The sequence below is a fragment of the Chelmon rostratus genome, chromosome 12, assembly GCF_017976325.1.
Source record: "Chelmon rostratus isolate fCheRos1 chromosome 12, fCheRos1.pri, whole genome shotgun sequence".
Lineage (NCBI taxonomy): Eukaryota > Metazoa > Chordata > Actinopteri > Chaetodontiformes > Chaetodontidae > Chelmon > Chelmon rostratus.
The window spans coordinates 21,691,588-21,706,908 of record NC_055669.1 but is presented as its reverse complement, the minus strand read 5'-3'; the positions used below and the strand labels follow the sequence as shown (position 1 = coordinate 21,706,908).

General features: G+C 39.9%; 1 protein-coding gene and 1 long non-coding RNA gene across 2 annotated transcripts; one reads left to right on the top strand and one right to left on the bottom strand.

Annotated features, from left to right (window-relative positions):
* Window positions 1-6,510: 6,510 nt before the first annotated feature.
* On the top strand, window positions 6,511-13,203 carry ltb4r2b (leukotriene B4 receptor 2b). The gene is made up of 5 exons (XM_041949292.1): window positions 6,511-6,633; window positions 8,816-9,401; window positions 11,258-11,458; window positions 11,572-11,615; window positions 12,064-13,203. The coding sequence occupies exons 2-5, from the start codon at window positions 8,835-8,837 to the stop codon at window positions 12,323-12,325; spliced, it is 1,074 nt and encodes a 357-aa protein (XP_041805226.1). The 5' UTR covers window positions 6,511-6,633; window positions 8,816-8,834; the 3' UTR covers window positions 12,326-13,203.
* A 200-nt stretch (window positions 13,204-13,403) lies between these two features.
* Window positions 13,404-15,106, bottom strand: LOC121615111. The gene is made up of 3 exons (XR_006007248.1): window positions 15,039-15,106; window positions 14,012-14,041; window positions 13,404-13,632 (listed from the first exon to the last, which is right to left on the bottom strand). It is a non-coding gene; the product is annotated as an uncharacterized LOC121615111 (long non-coding RNA).
* Between the last annotated feature and the right edge of the window lie 215 nt (window positions 15,107-15,321).

The following is a 15,321-nucleotide window of genomic DNA, read 5'->3' as shown; positions in this document are numbered from 1 at the left end:
TGCTGTTTTTCCACTCCGGTCAGCTTTATCTCCACATCATCCTCAGCATCAATAACTGTTTTCACACATTTAAGCCTGAAACAATATGATTGTTATTCCAATCATGAGCAGGACTCATGGCAAGCCGCTCACTGTCTCTAAAACCTGCCATTGTAAGCCGGCTGCACGGCCACCGGGGCTGTGATGTTAGTGATGTCAGTTAGTGAACATAAGAGGGCCTATTTCCTGTGCCGACGAACACGACGGCCCCCCTTTTTTGGCTGTCACTCTTCCCTCTCCTCCCCCTTTCCTCTTCTTTCTTTTTTTTAACCTCACTCCTCCTTCCTCTCTTCTCCCCACCAACTCCTCCTTGTCCCTCCTTCTCCTTAGCTTCGCCTCCCTCCCCTTCCTCTTCAACCAAAGATCTGTTTCTCATTATCCTCTGTAGTCTGCTCTCTGTCTGAGTCAGGAGACGAAAAACTTAAATAAACACACTCTCTCTGGCTCTCTCTGCCTCGGTCCAGCTCCTTCAACCCCCACCCCCCACCTCCCGTCTCTCCCCTCTGTCCTCCATCCTCACCCTCCTCCAATTCTCACAATCATTAGGTTATACTGGCGTGTGACTGGGGGCTTGTTTCACTCTCCCTGTCGTCCTCTTGGGGTTGTGTGGGCTGGTCTTGGATTCTGGACTGATCTCAAGATGTTGCAGTCTGCCCGGGGAGAGAAAAAGTGCTACCAGCAGGGCGGACACAGGACTTTTTGGGGCCAAAGGCAAAGCCTGATAGCCCATAACCCCATCAGACCCCCATATGGGGGGTCCGTGGTGGCTGAGGGTCCCTGAAGCAGCTGTTCATTCTGCAACTTGCTATGGCTAATTAGCCAACCAGTCACAGCAAAGCTCTGTACAGCACTATATAATGACTGCACTTTAACTTTTAACACTTACACATACAGTACGTGTCTTTGAAATGTCTTTTATTAATATTATTTTTAAATCTTATTCTAACACATTTCACTGCACTGTACTGGAGCTAAGACCAAGTGACAAGTTCTTTAAATTTTGAATCCTTAGACGACCGATAACGACCCTGGAAAGGTGTGGTGACGAACATTTCACAACAATCAGGACGCAAACAGAACAATCAGCAGCATGCGCCTCCATGTATTTGATGGGCTGTGAAGTTTATCAGCCAGGTTCTGCCGAGCAGTGGTCGGAGGAAGAACTCAGCTGATACAAGCTTGAGTTGAAGAGACCTTTAATAACAAGCAGTATCAGATCAGTTGCCGGCCATCCGAGAGAGATTCAGGGTCAGATCAGAAGACTCTGCCCTTAACATACAGACAAAACAATATATAGCATGACGGTTTGTCTAACTCCACCCATACCTTTCCCATCTTAAAGACCAGATCATGCTCTGGGCATTGTCCCACTGAGGAATGTTCTCCTTTGTGACAATCTATGTCTACATCTATAGTAAATAATCCTAATAGCCCCCTCTCTAAACTTTACCACCTCTGGTTTATCTTTTCCTGATCTGACCCTAAGTGGCCTCACATACCACAACTAAAAGTGGTCAGCACTTTAAACATCAGTTTGCCTCTTATCATGCTTGATCTGACATATATTTGATATTAGATTGATGTGATCATATACTTCAGCTCCTTTACTGGACGACGTCTCAGCGTGTTGTGGTGAAAGTTGACTCAAGGTTGAGGTTGTTTTTGCCAGAGCCCTCTGCACTGAGCAGATGGGGGGAAGTAACACTACGTACATTTATCAACAATTTTGAGGTATTTACTTGAGTTTTCCCATTTTCTGGTACTTTGTAGTTTTCCTCCACTTCAATTCAGGAACAAACTATACTTTTTACTCTACAACATTTACTTTCTTACCAGATTCAGATTAAGAATAAAACATAAATATTAAATTTAATTAAAGCATGATATTATTGTGTCTGTAAAATGCAATTGATGCTTAGGTGGAAATTTACAAGCTACCCAGCAGTACATAAGATAATTATTTATAAGTAGATAAAAAATAGTTCAGTGTTTACCAGCTGCAATATCAAAGTGATGAACACATTAATATATGATCCAATAATATGATATGCTATGGGACTGAAATGGGGCTCTTTTTTACATTTTACTTCAAAAAAATTCTAAATACATGATTTGTACTTGCGATATAGTATAAATGCACTGAAGTATTGATACTTTTACTTTAGTGAAAGATCAGAGTTCTTTCTTCCACCTTTGACAACACCTGTGTCCTCCTCACATTTAATTTTTTGCTCTCTTTTATTTGTCACCAAAGCGAAACAAGTGCTCTCCTCAGTGATTTGCTGAGATTCCAGTCAAATCGCAGTTTTCGACATCAACATCTGTGTGATACTGACAGTCAAAATGAGTGATAACAAAGAAAGCGAGAGGAAAAGTTTACAGTTAAATGCTCCTTTACTGTAACTTTACCCTTTTCCCGCTTTTTCATGCGCCTTGGATTCAAGTTCCTTAACTTTCCTGATACACAGCTGTCATTTGTCTGAGTTATCCACTCAGTTTTAAAGACGGTTTTTGAGTGTAAATGATGGTTTTATTGTAGCTGTAAAGCTAAAATGGAGAGAAAAAGATGCATTTTCAAGGTCAAACACAGGATTGCACAATGACATACAGTTGTAGCCCCTTCCCTGCTCACACAGGAAACATATGAGCAAAAATTAGTTTTAAATTACAATAAAATAAAACAACAGCAGGCAATGAAATAGGACAAAGTGTATAAAAGAAGAAATAAAAAGAAAAGTATATCCGCAATTAGATCTAATTTTCAGATGTAGTTGCCTTTGACTTGAGGGACAGCAACTCAGTTTTCCAAAGTGGCAGGAAGTTTTCATGTGTGATCGATCTCTACTGAACACTGAGGAAACTGCTCAACAACACTGAACTTTGGAAAAAAAAAAAAAGTTTAACGCGCAGGTATTTTACGTCTGCACATGTTCAGTCGTTGAGGCAGAGCGCCTCTAGAAATGGAAAGTTTTGGGGGATTGTGAAACTGCGGAGTTGAGTGGCTGATAAATTGTTGCAATGTGACGGATGAGTGCAACACACAGGAGGAACTGCTGAGTGTCAAGTTTATGGGAGGCGAACAAACAGAGGGATTGATTCCTGTGGATGTGACACCATCATGTGGTGAAAGGCAGGTTTTCACATACAGGGAATTTGCCTTGGTAATTTGGTGTATAACAGTCAACATATACAGTATATATACTAGATAATAGTACTCGATAACAGCTAAAACTTTATCTTATTGACAGTTTTTTACTGTTCATGTTGTTTTTATTGCCTATTATATTTATAACTGACAGACATGTCAATAACAGGCTTATCGCAATGCCCTTTTTTTATGAGCAGACATTAACTTGAGTAAAAGTATCAATACCACAATCTACAGTAGAAATATGCTGTTAGAAGTAAAAGTCCTGCATTAGAAATGTAATTTAAGTAAAATTATGTAAGTATAATTGTGATTTCTTAAAGCATTAAAGGTAAATTATGCAGAAAAATGTAACGTGTGACAGTTATACTCTAACATATTATATCATTCATGCATTAATGCAAAAGCAGGATTTTATTGTTATAGTTGGTTGAGATGGAGCTCGTTTTTAACTCTTATAGGATTGCAACGATTTTGTTGTCTGTGATCTGCTGTCTATTTGCTGGATTAATCGATTGATTATTGGTTGATTGGTTGATGGTTTGGTTTGTAAAAATTCAGACAACAGTGAGAAATGCCATCACTGTTACTCAGAGCCCAAAGTGACACCTTGGCAATAATGGAGAATTGAAAGGGAAAGCAGCATATTCTCTCATTCGTGAAACTGGAACCATGAAATGTTTTGGCATTAAAAGCGACTGACACTATTATCAGAATAAAGCCAATTATTTTTTAATTTTCTGTCAACTGACTAATTGATTAATGAACCTATTGTTTCAGTTGCATTTGTGTGTAGCTGACAAATGATTACAGTTAAGTAAAAAGTACAATATTTCTCTCTGAAATGTTGTGGAATACAAAACGAAAGTGGAAAAAAGAGACTCAAGTGAAGTGAAAGTATCTCAGATTTGTACTTTAGGACTGTACTTAAGTAAATGTACTGAGTTATATTCAACCGCTGTTGGATATACTATATACTGTGTATCATACTGGAGTCTTTACAGAGCAGTAAAGTGGAAGATGAGAGCCATAAACCATAAAGACAAAGAGGTGACAGCTGCCAGACATGGAGAAATGTACTTAAATTGTACATCATTATGATCAAATTAAAACCTCACAGCTGTTTTTCCATACATGCATTTTATGGAGGTCAATGATTTAATGGTTCTCTTTGTATCCGGAAAATGTAATGACCTTCAATTTAATACCACCAGAATTAATTCCAAAGTTTCGTTTCTCCTGTAGACGCTGATTTGTCGAGGAGATACCAGGTTTCTGTATGGTGGTATATGTCCTGTATTTACTGTCTATATATGATGAGTAAACAGACCTCATCCTGGTCACATTCAGCACCCGGAAAGTGAGCCACACCCGTCCTGACCTGCTAAGACTTCATTTACAGGTCACATTTCACTCTTAAAATGGCTGTAGTGATTGCTGCAGTAGCGACTGTTTCAGTCAGTATTTCAGGAGATAAAGTATTCCTGTTTGTCTTAGGAAAAGACTACACTAAATATAACTTACCCTAACCCTGAGCCTTATATAACAGTACCCTAAAGTGACCTGAGCTCAAAGTCTGTCATTTCCTGTAACTAAAAATGACCCACTCATGTCACGATATCTCTTTCCTTTTGCTTTACATCCTATTTGATTGCGTGTGCAAACTGACCACCGCTGCTGCCAAATTATGAACACATATTCATGGCACCCATTAAGTATTTTAATGGTCGCTTAACTTTTTTCAGCATATGCACTTAAATTCCTGTTTGTCTTATATTTTAGTTTAAGACTAAATCCCTGCAAAACTAAAGACATTCCTGTCAGCCTCAGCTGTGTTTAGTGCTAGTTAGTAATGTGAGCATTCTAATATGTTAAAGTAAGATGATGAACATGGCAAAGTCATGCCCTGATACACGTAAGGAAGTTAGCATTGTCTCTGTGCGCATATTAGCATGCAGACGTTAGCGCTTGGCTCAAAGTGCCATCCTCACAGGGCGGCTAGCATGACTGCAGCATGTTTTACTATCCATTATTTCAGTAGGATTGATCAAGTTGTTTTTAATAAGTCATTATGAAAGTTTGAGAAAAACTAAATGCAGAAATGATCTCACAATATGTGTCTTTATTATATTATGCAAAACACTAAGCAAACACTACGCCAAGCAAAACACTTTTTCAGCTAAGCAAAACACTTTTTCAGCTAAGCAAAACACCTATTTCTATTTTTTGTTGAATGTCATTCTGCATAGGATACCTTATTCGTTTTAATTATTATTATTATATTTTTGTTTTAATTATTGTTTTTATTGTTACATCACCCACAATGCAACCAGACTGCCAATAGTTTCGTTGTTGATTTGGGCTTTTTATGCTAGTAGTGGCTGATATAGCCACGTGCTGCTAGCCTCACGTGGTGAACTCACTTCTTTCTAACTCCACACCCCAAGATTTTTCCAACTTTTCGTCTTCAGACCCAAACAACGCTGACTCAAGTGACATCACGTGAGTCAGTTTATCAGATTTTACACAGCACCCCAAAAAAGAAGCTGTAAGAAGCCTTTTCTTAAAACTTTTTTCAGATATGTAGCAGTACTGCCCGACACCTTCAGACAGACTTTCCCTTTAATGAAGTTAACACATCCGTTGAGTCAGAATTTGAAAGCGATAAAGTATTTGCTGTTTGCTCAGACAGCCACAACAGCAGATAACAGACAACTATCAGATAAAGCTGTCTGTTCGTCTTCACTGTGTGAATGTGAAGCATGAGGTCACTGAACACGACCACGTATGTTCTGCAGACATTCCTTGCATGGATAAAGGTAAAAAAAAATCCTGCTCATTCATATAGTCCTGTAGCTTCAGCTTTGGGCATTTTCCACTTCTTTCAGCATTCCTGTCAATGTGAGGGGCTTGTATGAACTAGTGAGTGTGAGTTTTTATGCATGTTTGCACTTGTGTGCTCCTCATCATTGCACATGGGATCTTGTGCAAGAATTCGAATCACCTACACTCCTCTAATTTTTCGGATTATGCAACAAGTTGACTCATGCAGCATGAAAAGTGCCTCAGGACACACAAATTTGCATTTTGATATGTGATCCTGGGAAGTTTCTAGAAGAATGCATATTTGTTTATATAAATTCCTTCATGTATACAGTGACATTGCACGGATACTTGAGATGCACTCCACCGGATAATCATATATGGAGATGATAAGATAGAGGGAGCGGGACAGCTTTAAGGAAGGACACACCTCCCTGCCTCCCTCTCTCTCACCACAGCATGTTGCAGCCTGTGGGGCAGGATGTGATTCAGTTTATTATGGACTGAGCTAACAGAGACCATCACATAAGTGACACAGTGTGAGAGCTGGACGGAGTGGAGATAACAGCAGTGGGATCACTGGATCTGACAAATATCACAGGGAGACATCAGGTCCCGGAAAGGTCAGTCACTCTGCCTGAAAACTCCTTTGACTTGTTATTAACATTTTTACTTCTGTCAGACTTCACTAACATTTGCGTCTCTTTCGTCTTAAAATAATAATTTACTTTTCTTGACTTGATTATTTACATGAAGCAGATTTATTACAAACCAGTGACTCATTATTTCAAAGCTTTGGGCTGAAAGCTAATCCATCGCCATGACTTTATTGGAAAACAGAGTTCTGGCAGGGACAATTCATTTGCCGAGCTGCAGTGATTTTCTGATTCTCTCAGGTTTTGTTTTGTTGTTTTCTTACCTTCGCTGCATTTTTTTCCCATTTGTTGTTTTTTCTCGGTATGCTTTTTTAGTCCTTTCCTTAGTTAATCATTTAAACATAAATTACATCAATTTTTCCATTACGACATCGTATTTATGTCGCATATCCACTGCAACGTGAGGTCATGATATGTAAATTTTTGTGTTTTCGTTCTTGCTTCATTATAAGCCTTTATATAAAACAGTTTTCTTTTAATGAAAGAAAAAATATTTTCACCTGACAGCATCATCTGTTACTTCTGCATTCTGTAGGGATGTACGTCTGGCTGGCTTTGATTCACTTTGTTTACTTGTTCACTAAAGCCACCAGGGGAAAATAAACAGTTTGCTTTAGTGGGACCAGAGCAAGAACATTAGGACTTAATCAGGGAATGAGGACTCTCATAAAGGGAAATGTGGTTTTGTAGAGATAATATCAACTCTGGACCAATTAAATCCTCTCTACAGCACTCATGTCTAATGTTTCTATTCAGCATATAAAGGTCAGGGTTGGTCAGGGATACATCTTTAACTGTTCCTTAAAGGTCACCGCCTGTGACCTCTGCACTGTATGGTGCTGGTTTCCACGTGCACAGGGATTCCAAAGAAGAGAGACAAACAAGAAGAAGAAACAAAATCAAGTGAATCAGAGTGTGTCGAAATACTCTAATGCTCTTCTTTGACGCAGTACTGCTAAGGTTTGGCATGTTTTAGCATGCTGCCTCTGAGTTTAAGCTACTCTGTTGGCTACAGGGTCTGATGTGAATATTTTAGAGGCTGCGTCAGGCCAGCAGCCATCCTCTAGTTCTGGAATCAGCTTGTGAACTACCGGTGAACAATAGTTTCTAATCTTTCTCCGCTATTTTCTTGAGACCCAGCCCCCAACTTGTCAATAATCTTAATAAAGTGATATGTGAAAGATCCAAATAACCAGTGCATTATTTCGCTCAAGTTTTTCCCTTTTTTTACTACCTCTTTTCATCATTCACAGTTAGAAACCATTTCCTACAGAGGAATTTTTTTTAATGCTGGTTCCTGTTAGCTTCGAAGAGGAGTGGTGCAATGGCAGTCTAAATCACATAGACGTGTAAACGTATCAGACATATGTGAGGACAGTTTTATAAAAATCTGACCAAGAACATTATTGAAGCAGACTGGGGGTCAGGGTCAGGGTCAGGGTTAGGCAGCCATGTCTGACATCAGGTTTCAGTCCCAAACCGGCCTTTTTGAAGCCGTCACGTGAGAATAGTTGAGAAAAACATCTGCTGACTGACTTTCGGTGTTGAAAGCAGGCGTGTGTCTGCCGCCACAGACAAAGCATTTCACCATCAGTGATGTAGACCCAGTGTATCTTTGTGAAACAGGCGAGAAAACAGTCCTGTGTATACCAGCAGAGATAATCAACAGTGATAAACATGATAAAAGTGATAAAGCTCATCTTCAATTTCTTCAAAAAATGAGAGTAAATCATCATTATGAGATTATATATCATCATTTTGAGATAAAGATACTAAGAAGTCATGTGACAGGCATCCACACATTTGTCTGAGTCTGGATATTTAAAGAAAAATACTGGAATTCCACCAAAACTGAACTTTTCCTGTTACATTTTTTGTAATTGACCAGGGCCATGTACAAAAAACATCAATTTCATACAAAAGAAGAGATATATTGATTTAGACACTAGCTCATTTCCATTTTCAGTCCCTCAGCAGCTCCAAGCAGTAATACTAATGAATATAAATACATGTTCAGAATATAATAAATACTACATTCAATTATAGACCCAAACATGCAAATTTCAGTCATTACACCCAACCCTTTGCCCCCTTCCTTGTATTTTAATGCCAGACATATTTAGACTCTAACTTTGTCTCTCGTCCTCAGGATCAATACTCCTTCTAGCATGAGCAACCTCAGTCGTTCCTTCGTCAACGACACAAACCCAGAGCATGACAGCGTCGTGAGCAATGATTTCTCCACGGCCCTGGGTGCCCTCATCCTCAGCTTGGTATTCCTCCTGGGCGTCCCTGGCAACCTCTTCATCGTCTGGAGCATCCTGGCCCGCACCCGACGACGCTCGGTCACCACCCTCCTCATTCTCAACCTGGCGTGCGCCGATGGCTTCCTCATGGCCCTCACCATCTTCTTCGTCGTCTACCTGGCCAAGCAGACGTGGGTCTTCGGTGACGTCATGTGTAAGGGCCTGTTCTACCTGTGCAACTCCAACATGTACGCCTCCATCTTCCTGATCACACTGATGAGCGTGCACAGGCTGGTGGCCGTGGTGTTTCCGAGGAAAGTGTCGTCCCTGGTCAGCAGGAAGATTGTGAGGAGGGTCATCGTTGGCATGTGGGTGGTGGTGATGGTGATCGCGATCCCCTCGCTTGTGTTTCGAGACGTGAGAGAGGACAAAGATGAGAGGAATAAAAAAAGATTGGTGTGTGCGCCCAACCACACGTTGCCCCGACATGTAAGTAGACCACAAAGTAACAGTTATTTTCAGTATCTGTTATTATTTTGATTGTTTTGGGGGGACTTTATTGGATTGTGCAGCTGAAGAGAGACAGGAAAGGGGGGAGGGACTGGACGACATGCAGCAAAGGGCCCCGAGTTGGAGTCAAACCAACCAATGACAAAGCTTTAATACATGAGGTGCAGGTCCAGGAGAGCTACCAGGGAGCCCTTATTTTTATTGACTATATGATTAATCATTTTCTCAAACAGACCATCACAAATTCCTGGTCTGTCTGATCAAACTGAAGCCCTCTTAAGGCAGCGTGGACGAGAACTTCCTAACTGAAGTAGTCTTCACTGCATATTTGAAGTCCATGACAAGTCCAGCTGCTGATGGCGATTGTGAAATATGGTCAAAAGCTCCAGAAGGGCTAGAAAATGGACCCTCTTAAACCCTGTTGATTTTTTTGGCCACTTTGGTGCAGCGGTAACAGATTGTGAACACAACACTGACACATCATCATTTAAGTCGACCTGGTGGACTTGGTAGCGAACAGTTGCTTATTTAACCCATCCAACGGGGCCACTATAATCGTATAAAAAAATCTAAAGAATATCGACTTTGTCTCATCGCTTGCTTTTCTTTCGTGAGGTTTGTCTTTGATTTGAGACTTTGATCAGCTGGGGCCTCTCATTGTACCTCAGCTGAAAGTAATGCTGATTGTGAGAAGTTTTTCTTACTTCAGTCTATCATAGCTTCTGTCAGCCCTAACAGCACATACTATAAAATCCATCACCCACCACAGAGCACTTTAAATCACCTTTCTCCCATTTCCTTGTCTGACCTTTTAGAAATGGTATCCCATATGAAGGCCCTGCCTGCTGTCAGTGTTTAACAGTTCTTTATCTAATGGTTGTGTGCTGAATTTATTAAAAAAAACTCTGTGTACAACCTTTTTTAAAAAACCCTCCAAATTGAACACCAATCTCCAAGCTACCTTTTATATGAAAACATTTCAAGAAAAACGTGTCCAAGTATTTGCCTTTAACAGCAGAAAACCAACATTTTAAAATAATTTCAGTCTGGCTTTTGCAAACATCACAGCACTGTTAAACAGAAGTTTCTATGTCCCCACTAATAACCACACCATTTTTTTCTTCTCTCAAGTATGGTGTCCCCCAGGGGTCAGTCTTGGGATCTATTTTATTTTGCAGAACATGCTTCCCTTGAGACACATTATCCATCGTGTGTCCTTTCATTGTTATGCCGATGACACACTGATCTATCTGCCTGTCTGAGCCACTGATCCTGACATGCTGAGCTCACTATATGACAATGTAATGTCAAAACCTGGATGTCACAACAGCTGTACTCTAGCAAAACAGAGATCGTTGTAATTGACTCCCAGCGAACAACAAAACAAATCCTGCCATCTGCTGGTTCGCTGTTGGAACACATAAAGCCTGTTGCAAAGAATCTTGGCGTTTGGTTTGATAGCAATTTAAGCTTTGAGCAGCACACAACATTAACCATTTCAAACCCTTTTCACGCCTTCATCTCTTCACACCTCCATTACTGCAACAGCTTCTTCACCTGCCTCAACCGAAAATCAGTTTATTGGCTCCAGATTGTACAGAACTCAGCTGCCACCTGCTTTAGAGAGCTTTTCCAGATCTTTATTTACTGTCCTTTTCCTGGTCAGGCACTTTGTAATGTGGGTTTAGAATAATGAAGATTGTTATTATTTTTTGACTAGTTCAGATTTGGTATGTTTTTCTTGCTATTACCTTGCCCAGCCTCGTTTCAACAGATCCACTCATGTCTAAGCAATCATTACATGGAGCACATCTGTTTTGTGTCGTCCCGTGCAGGTGAGGTTTCAGTACGCCTTTGAGACAGTGGCGGGATTCATTCTACCTTATGCAGTCATCATAGTCAGCTACGTGCTCATCCTGAGACGCCTGAGGCAGACCAAGTTCCGCAGAAAGGTCCGCAGCGAGAAACTCATCCTGGCTATTGTGGTGATGTTCGGCCTGTTCTGGCTGCCGTACCACGTTATCAACATGATACAGGTGTGTAAGGGCATGTTCATGCTATCATTTATCACATGAAATACTAACTGCTGCTATTAAATCAATTCTCTGATCTGTTGAATGAACATGGAGTATGTTTTGTTCTGACCAAGGTGGCAGCTGAGTGGTACCCAGACAATTCTCCCACAAGAGAAACGTGAGTAACAAAAGATTTTCACCATTTTCACCCAACCTCTCGAACTAAGCTTATTTTCATTGACATGAAACTTAATAATTCTGAATTTCTAACCAAAGTAATGGACTGAGCCTCAATGTTCAATAGCAAATTTGACATTGGGGTTTTGCTTGATGTCAAATTTGAGAAAAGCTCAATTTACACACACATCTGCTATGTAGCCTTTTTGTGTCTTTATGTGAATCTTTATGGCACTTTTGTGTCTCTTTGTCCCTCTATGGTTGCTATAAGTAATCCATCCTTGGATATGCTAATAGTATTTCATATCACTTAGTTTGAGAACAAGATGTTTAAGTGCTCAAGAACGCTAGACAACTCCAATTTAATTACAATCCCTAATTATGTGTTTTAAAATATATGAACACCATTTAGTTATAATTGTGGTCTAAAATGGTCTGTTTATCTGCAGATTGGACCATATCTCCAAGTCCAGCCGTGCAGTGACCTCGGCTCTGGCCTTCATCAGCAGCTGTGCCAATCCTGTCCTCTACACCTTCGCTGGGAAGTCCTACATCAAGCAGAACGGCTTCGCCTTCATGGCTCGTCTCTTTGAGGGCACGTCTATGGATCAGACAGTAAAGAGTCGGGCCATGGGTAAAGACATTGTGGGAACCAGTAACGCTGACTCCTCAAACAGCACGGTAATGTCTGCTTCGCAAAACGGGAGATGAGCAATTAATTAATTTTGTGCATGAATCAGAGAAAATGTGTAAAATGAAAGATGTACATGAGTGTATTTTGGTGAAAGCCAACATTTGAGCCTGAATTTGCTGTGCTTAAAAAATACAGACGCACCAACTTAGACCTGACCGACAAGTGTTTTGTAAATAAAGTGTTGAAAGAAACGTATATTTGACTGGAAGTCAGTGGTGCAGGTGCCAGAAATGTGTCTGACTTGGATACCAAAGCTGTAAATATTTTTTTAATGTTTTTTTATTCCATTTTGTGTCAGTTACAGGGAACAACACTTGAACAAGGAAAACATAATGGACTTTAAGCCCCCTATTTAGCATTTAATAGCCATTTAACAGGTGCAGATATGGCATTACATTGTAAATTATTAATGTACAGTATTTGTTGGTAATTATAACTGAATACAACTGTAATACTGTCACTAATGCAGCAGCATCCGCTTGTGTGCTGACAGTGCGTTTGTATGTGTATCTGCTTTCAACTACATGATAGCATTATAACCCTTTATAAATGTACTGCTCATAAATGACAAATTGGGAGACTTGCTCATTAATCTAAACACTGTTCAGATAAATGACATTTGTACAGAGCTCAACTGTAACTCACTGGTGCATGTTCACTTTCAGGCCACAGAAATCAATACTATTGAATCAATAAACCATCTTATTTTGTATCAACTTTGCACAAACTGCACCAGATTTTCTACTTGAGTGTACTCCTTACCTTTTACTTGAGTCTTTCTGAAAAGTGTTATGCACTGATACATTGCATTTAAAGCACTGTAGTTAGTTTTTATTCCCCCATTTGTGATTCAACTTGTAATTTTATTGTTCAATAAAGCAGAAATTTACAGCTGTTTCAGACTCAATTTTTACACTCTACACACCCAACAACTTAGCTATAATGTATAACATCATACTGCACACAGCTTTAGGATCTTTAAATTATACCCAATATCCAGTTTTTACACAAAAATGTTACCTGCTCAGTGATTTAATACCATTTCTTCCTCTGCTAGGTTGCATTGAATATTTCACTGCCATTTTTGTCCAATTACTGATGAACCCCCATACATTTTGTACAACCGCTAATGATCTGCAAATTAAGACAATACAGTTTTATACTTAAATAATGCTTTATTAGTGAATTTCACAGTTCATCTCATGTCACAAGACTATTTAGAGCTTTACCATTACCATATTTTCAGGAAGCAAACTTTCAAATAGCCCCTCTACTGTGAACACAACAGACAATGCAGCAGCTGTTCATGCAGTGTTCCCCTTACCTGTAAAAAGCAAAAAAGGTGAATTAATATCCAACTAAAAAGGTGTCAAAAATAAGTGTTGGAGCAATGTTGTTCACTTTGGAGGCTGCAGATAAGCGGTGCTGGTTAACTGTTGCTTCGCGCACATTTATATCAATGAGGACAGACAAAATATCAAACACCTTTCAGCGTAACGCAACAGTTACACAGCCCAACAAACTACAGCCTCCAAAACCTCAAATTTTAATCAAAACCAAAAATCATTCGTGAAGATTTATTGCCGTGCTTCTGGACTGCATTAATTTTACATACATGGATTTAATAAAACAGGCAGCAAACATAACCATCACCACCATGTAATATCCAACACTTCAACCAAAAACAGTGATTCGGACCTTACCAAGATATATCCAGTCCAGGCTTGTAAAACCTAAAACAGAACACACGATCAGTCTCAACTTGCATTAAAATAATCTTCCTTTGTAGGATCAGACTAGTCAAACCCATCAGTGCAGTGAAAGAGTAATCATGAGGTTCAGGTGAAACACGGACTCACATGCAGCTCATCATTAAGGTTTGACTGTATAATGCAGAACTAAAGCTTCAAGTGGATTTATTGTAACTGACATTTTGCATCTTTCAAAGGTGGCTCTGAATCTACTCAGATGCAGAGAGTTTAAAAAAAGCAGTCGGTGCAAATGATGCCTGGAAATATGACAACATGCGTTACACTCAGTTGCCATTTTATTAGGTACAACTTGCCAAAACTAATGCAGTCTAACAGTCTTGCAATGAATTCTACCTAGATGAAGATTATGTTCAGTTTGTGTTGAAACTTTCAGAGACGTGTTAATTCAGCTCTGACCATCCTGCAGGATGGAGTTTGTGGTGCTGTTTCACATTATACAGGCATATTCCTGTTATTTACTCTACTCACTGCTATAAACATGGACAAAATAGTATAATCTCCTGTGAGTATAACACCTTTAAATAGGATCATAAAACCCCTTCAGTTTTACCAAAAATTGACTAGAACCTCTTCATTTTAGGATTTACTGCAGGACTGCTGTATTTCACTGCATTGGTTTCAGATGAAGTTAATAAACCGGTAAATGAGTGCATGTTAATCATCCTAAAATTTAGATTAGGGTTGAGGCCTGTCACTTGCACACATGCTTAAATAATAAACTTTACGCCTACTGCACAATTCATGCACAGATGCAAAACCTGAGTGCTCTACAAAGAGGTGAATGTCGAACAAGGCCCAGCTCGGCTCATTGAAGACCATGAGGTCGCTTTGGCGCGACTGCAGCAGCGAGCTAACAAGACTAATCTGTATGAACCGCAGCAAACAGCCACACGCAGATGCATAAACGCACCAACTGCGACATACACAACGCAATCTGGTGCAAAGCGTGTATTAATACCGTAAATGAAGCTCCACGCGCGTTGGTGTCGGTCTCTCCGCCGCAGCACGTCCAGCCTCCATCACCGCAGCAAGGAAGAGAGGCCGTTAATGAGGCCGACGCTCAATTTATCTCTTTATCAAAACCACGTGTTTGCTGTCCTCCGTCAGAAAACAGGCAGCTTCCGGGTCTGGCATGGTGGTCTATTAAAGAGCCAATCTTATAAAACACATTATTAAAAAAAAACAATACAAATCATGATCATTATCTTCTATCTAATTCAGGTGTAGTTCATATTATTATT

Coding starts and splice junctions, on each gene's coding strand:
- ltb4r2b (XM_041949292.1), top strand. CDS start 8,835: ATGAGCAACCTCAGTCGTTCCTTCGTCAACGACACAAACCCAGAGCAT. Junction 11,459..11,571: donor ACGTTATCAACATGATACAG/GTGTGTAAGGGC, acceptor GTTCTGACCAAG/GTGGCAGCTGAGTGGTACCC. Junction 11,616..12,063: donor AATTCTCCCACAAGAGAAAC/GTGAGTAACAAA, acceptor GTTTATCTGCAG/ATTGGACCATATCTCCAAGT.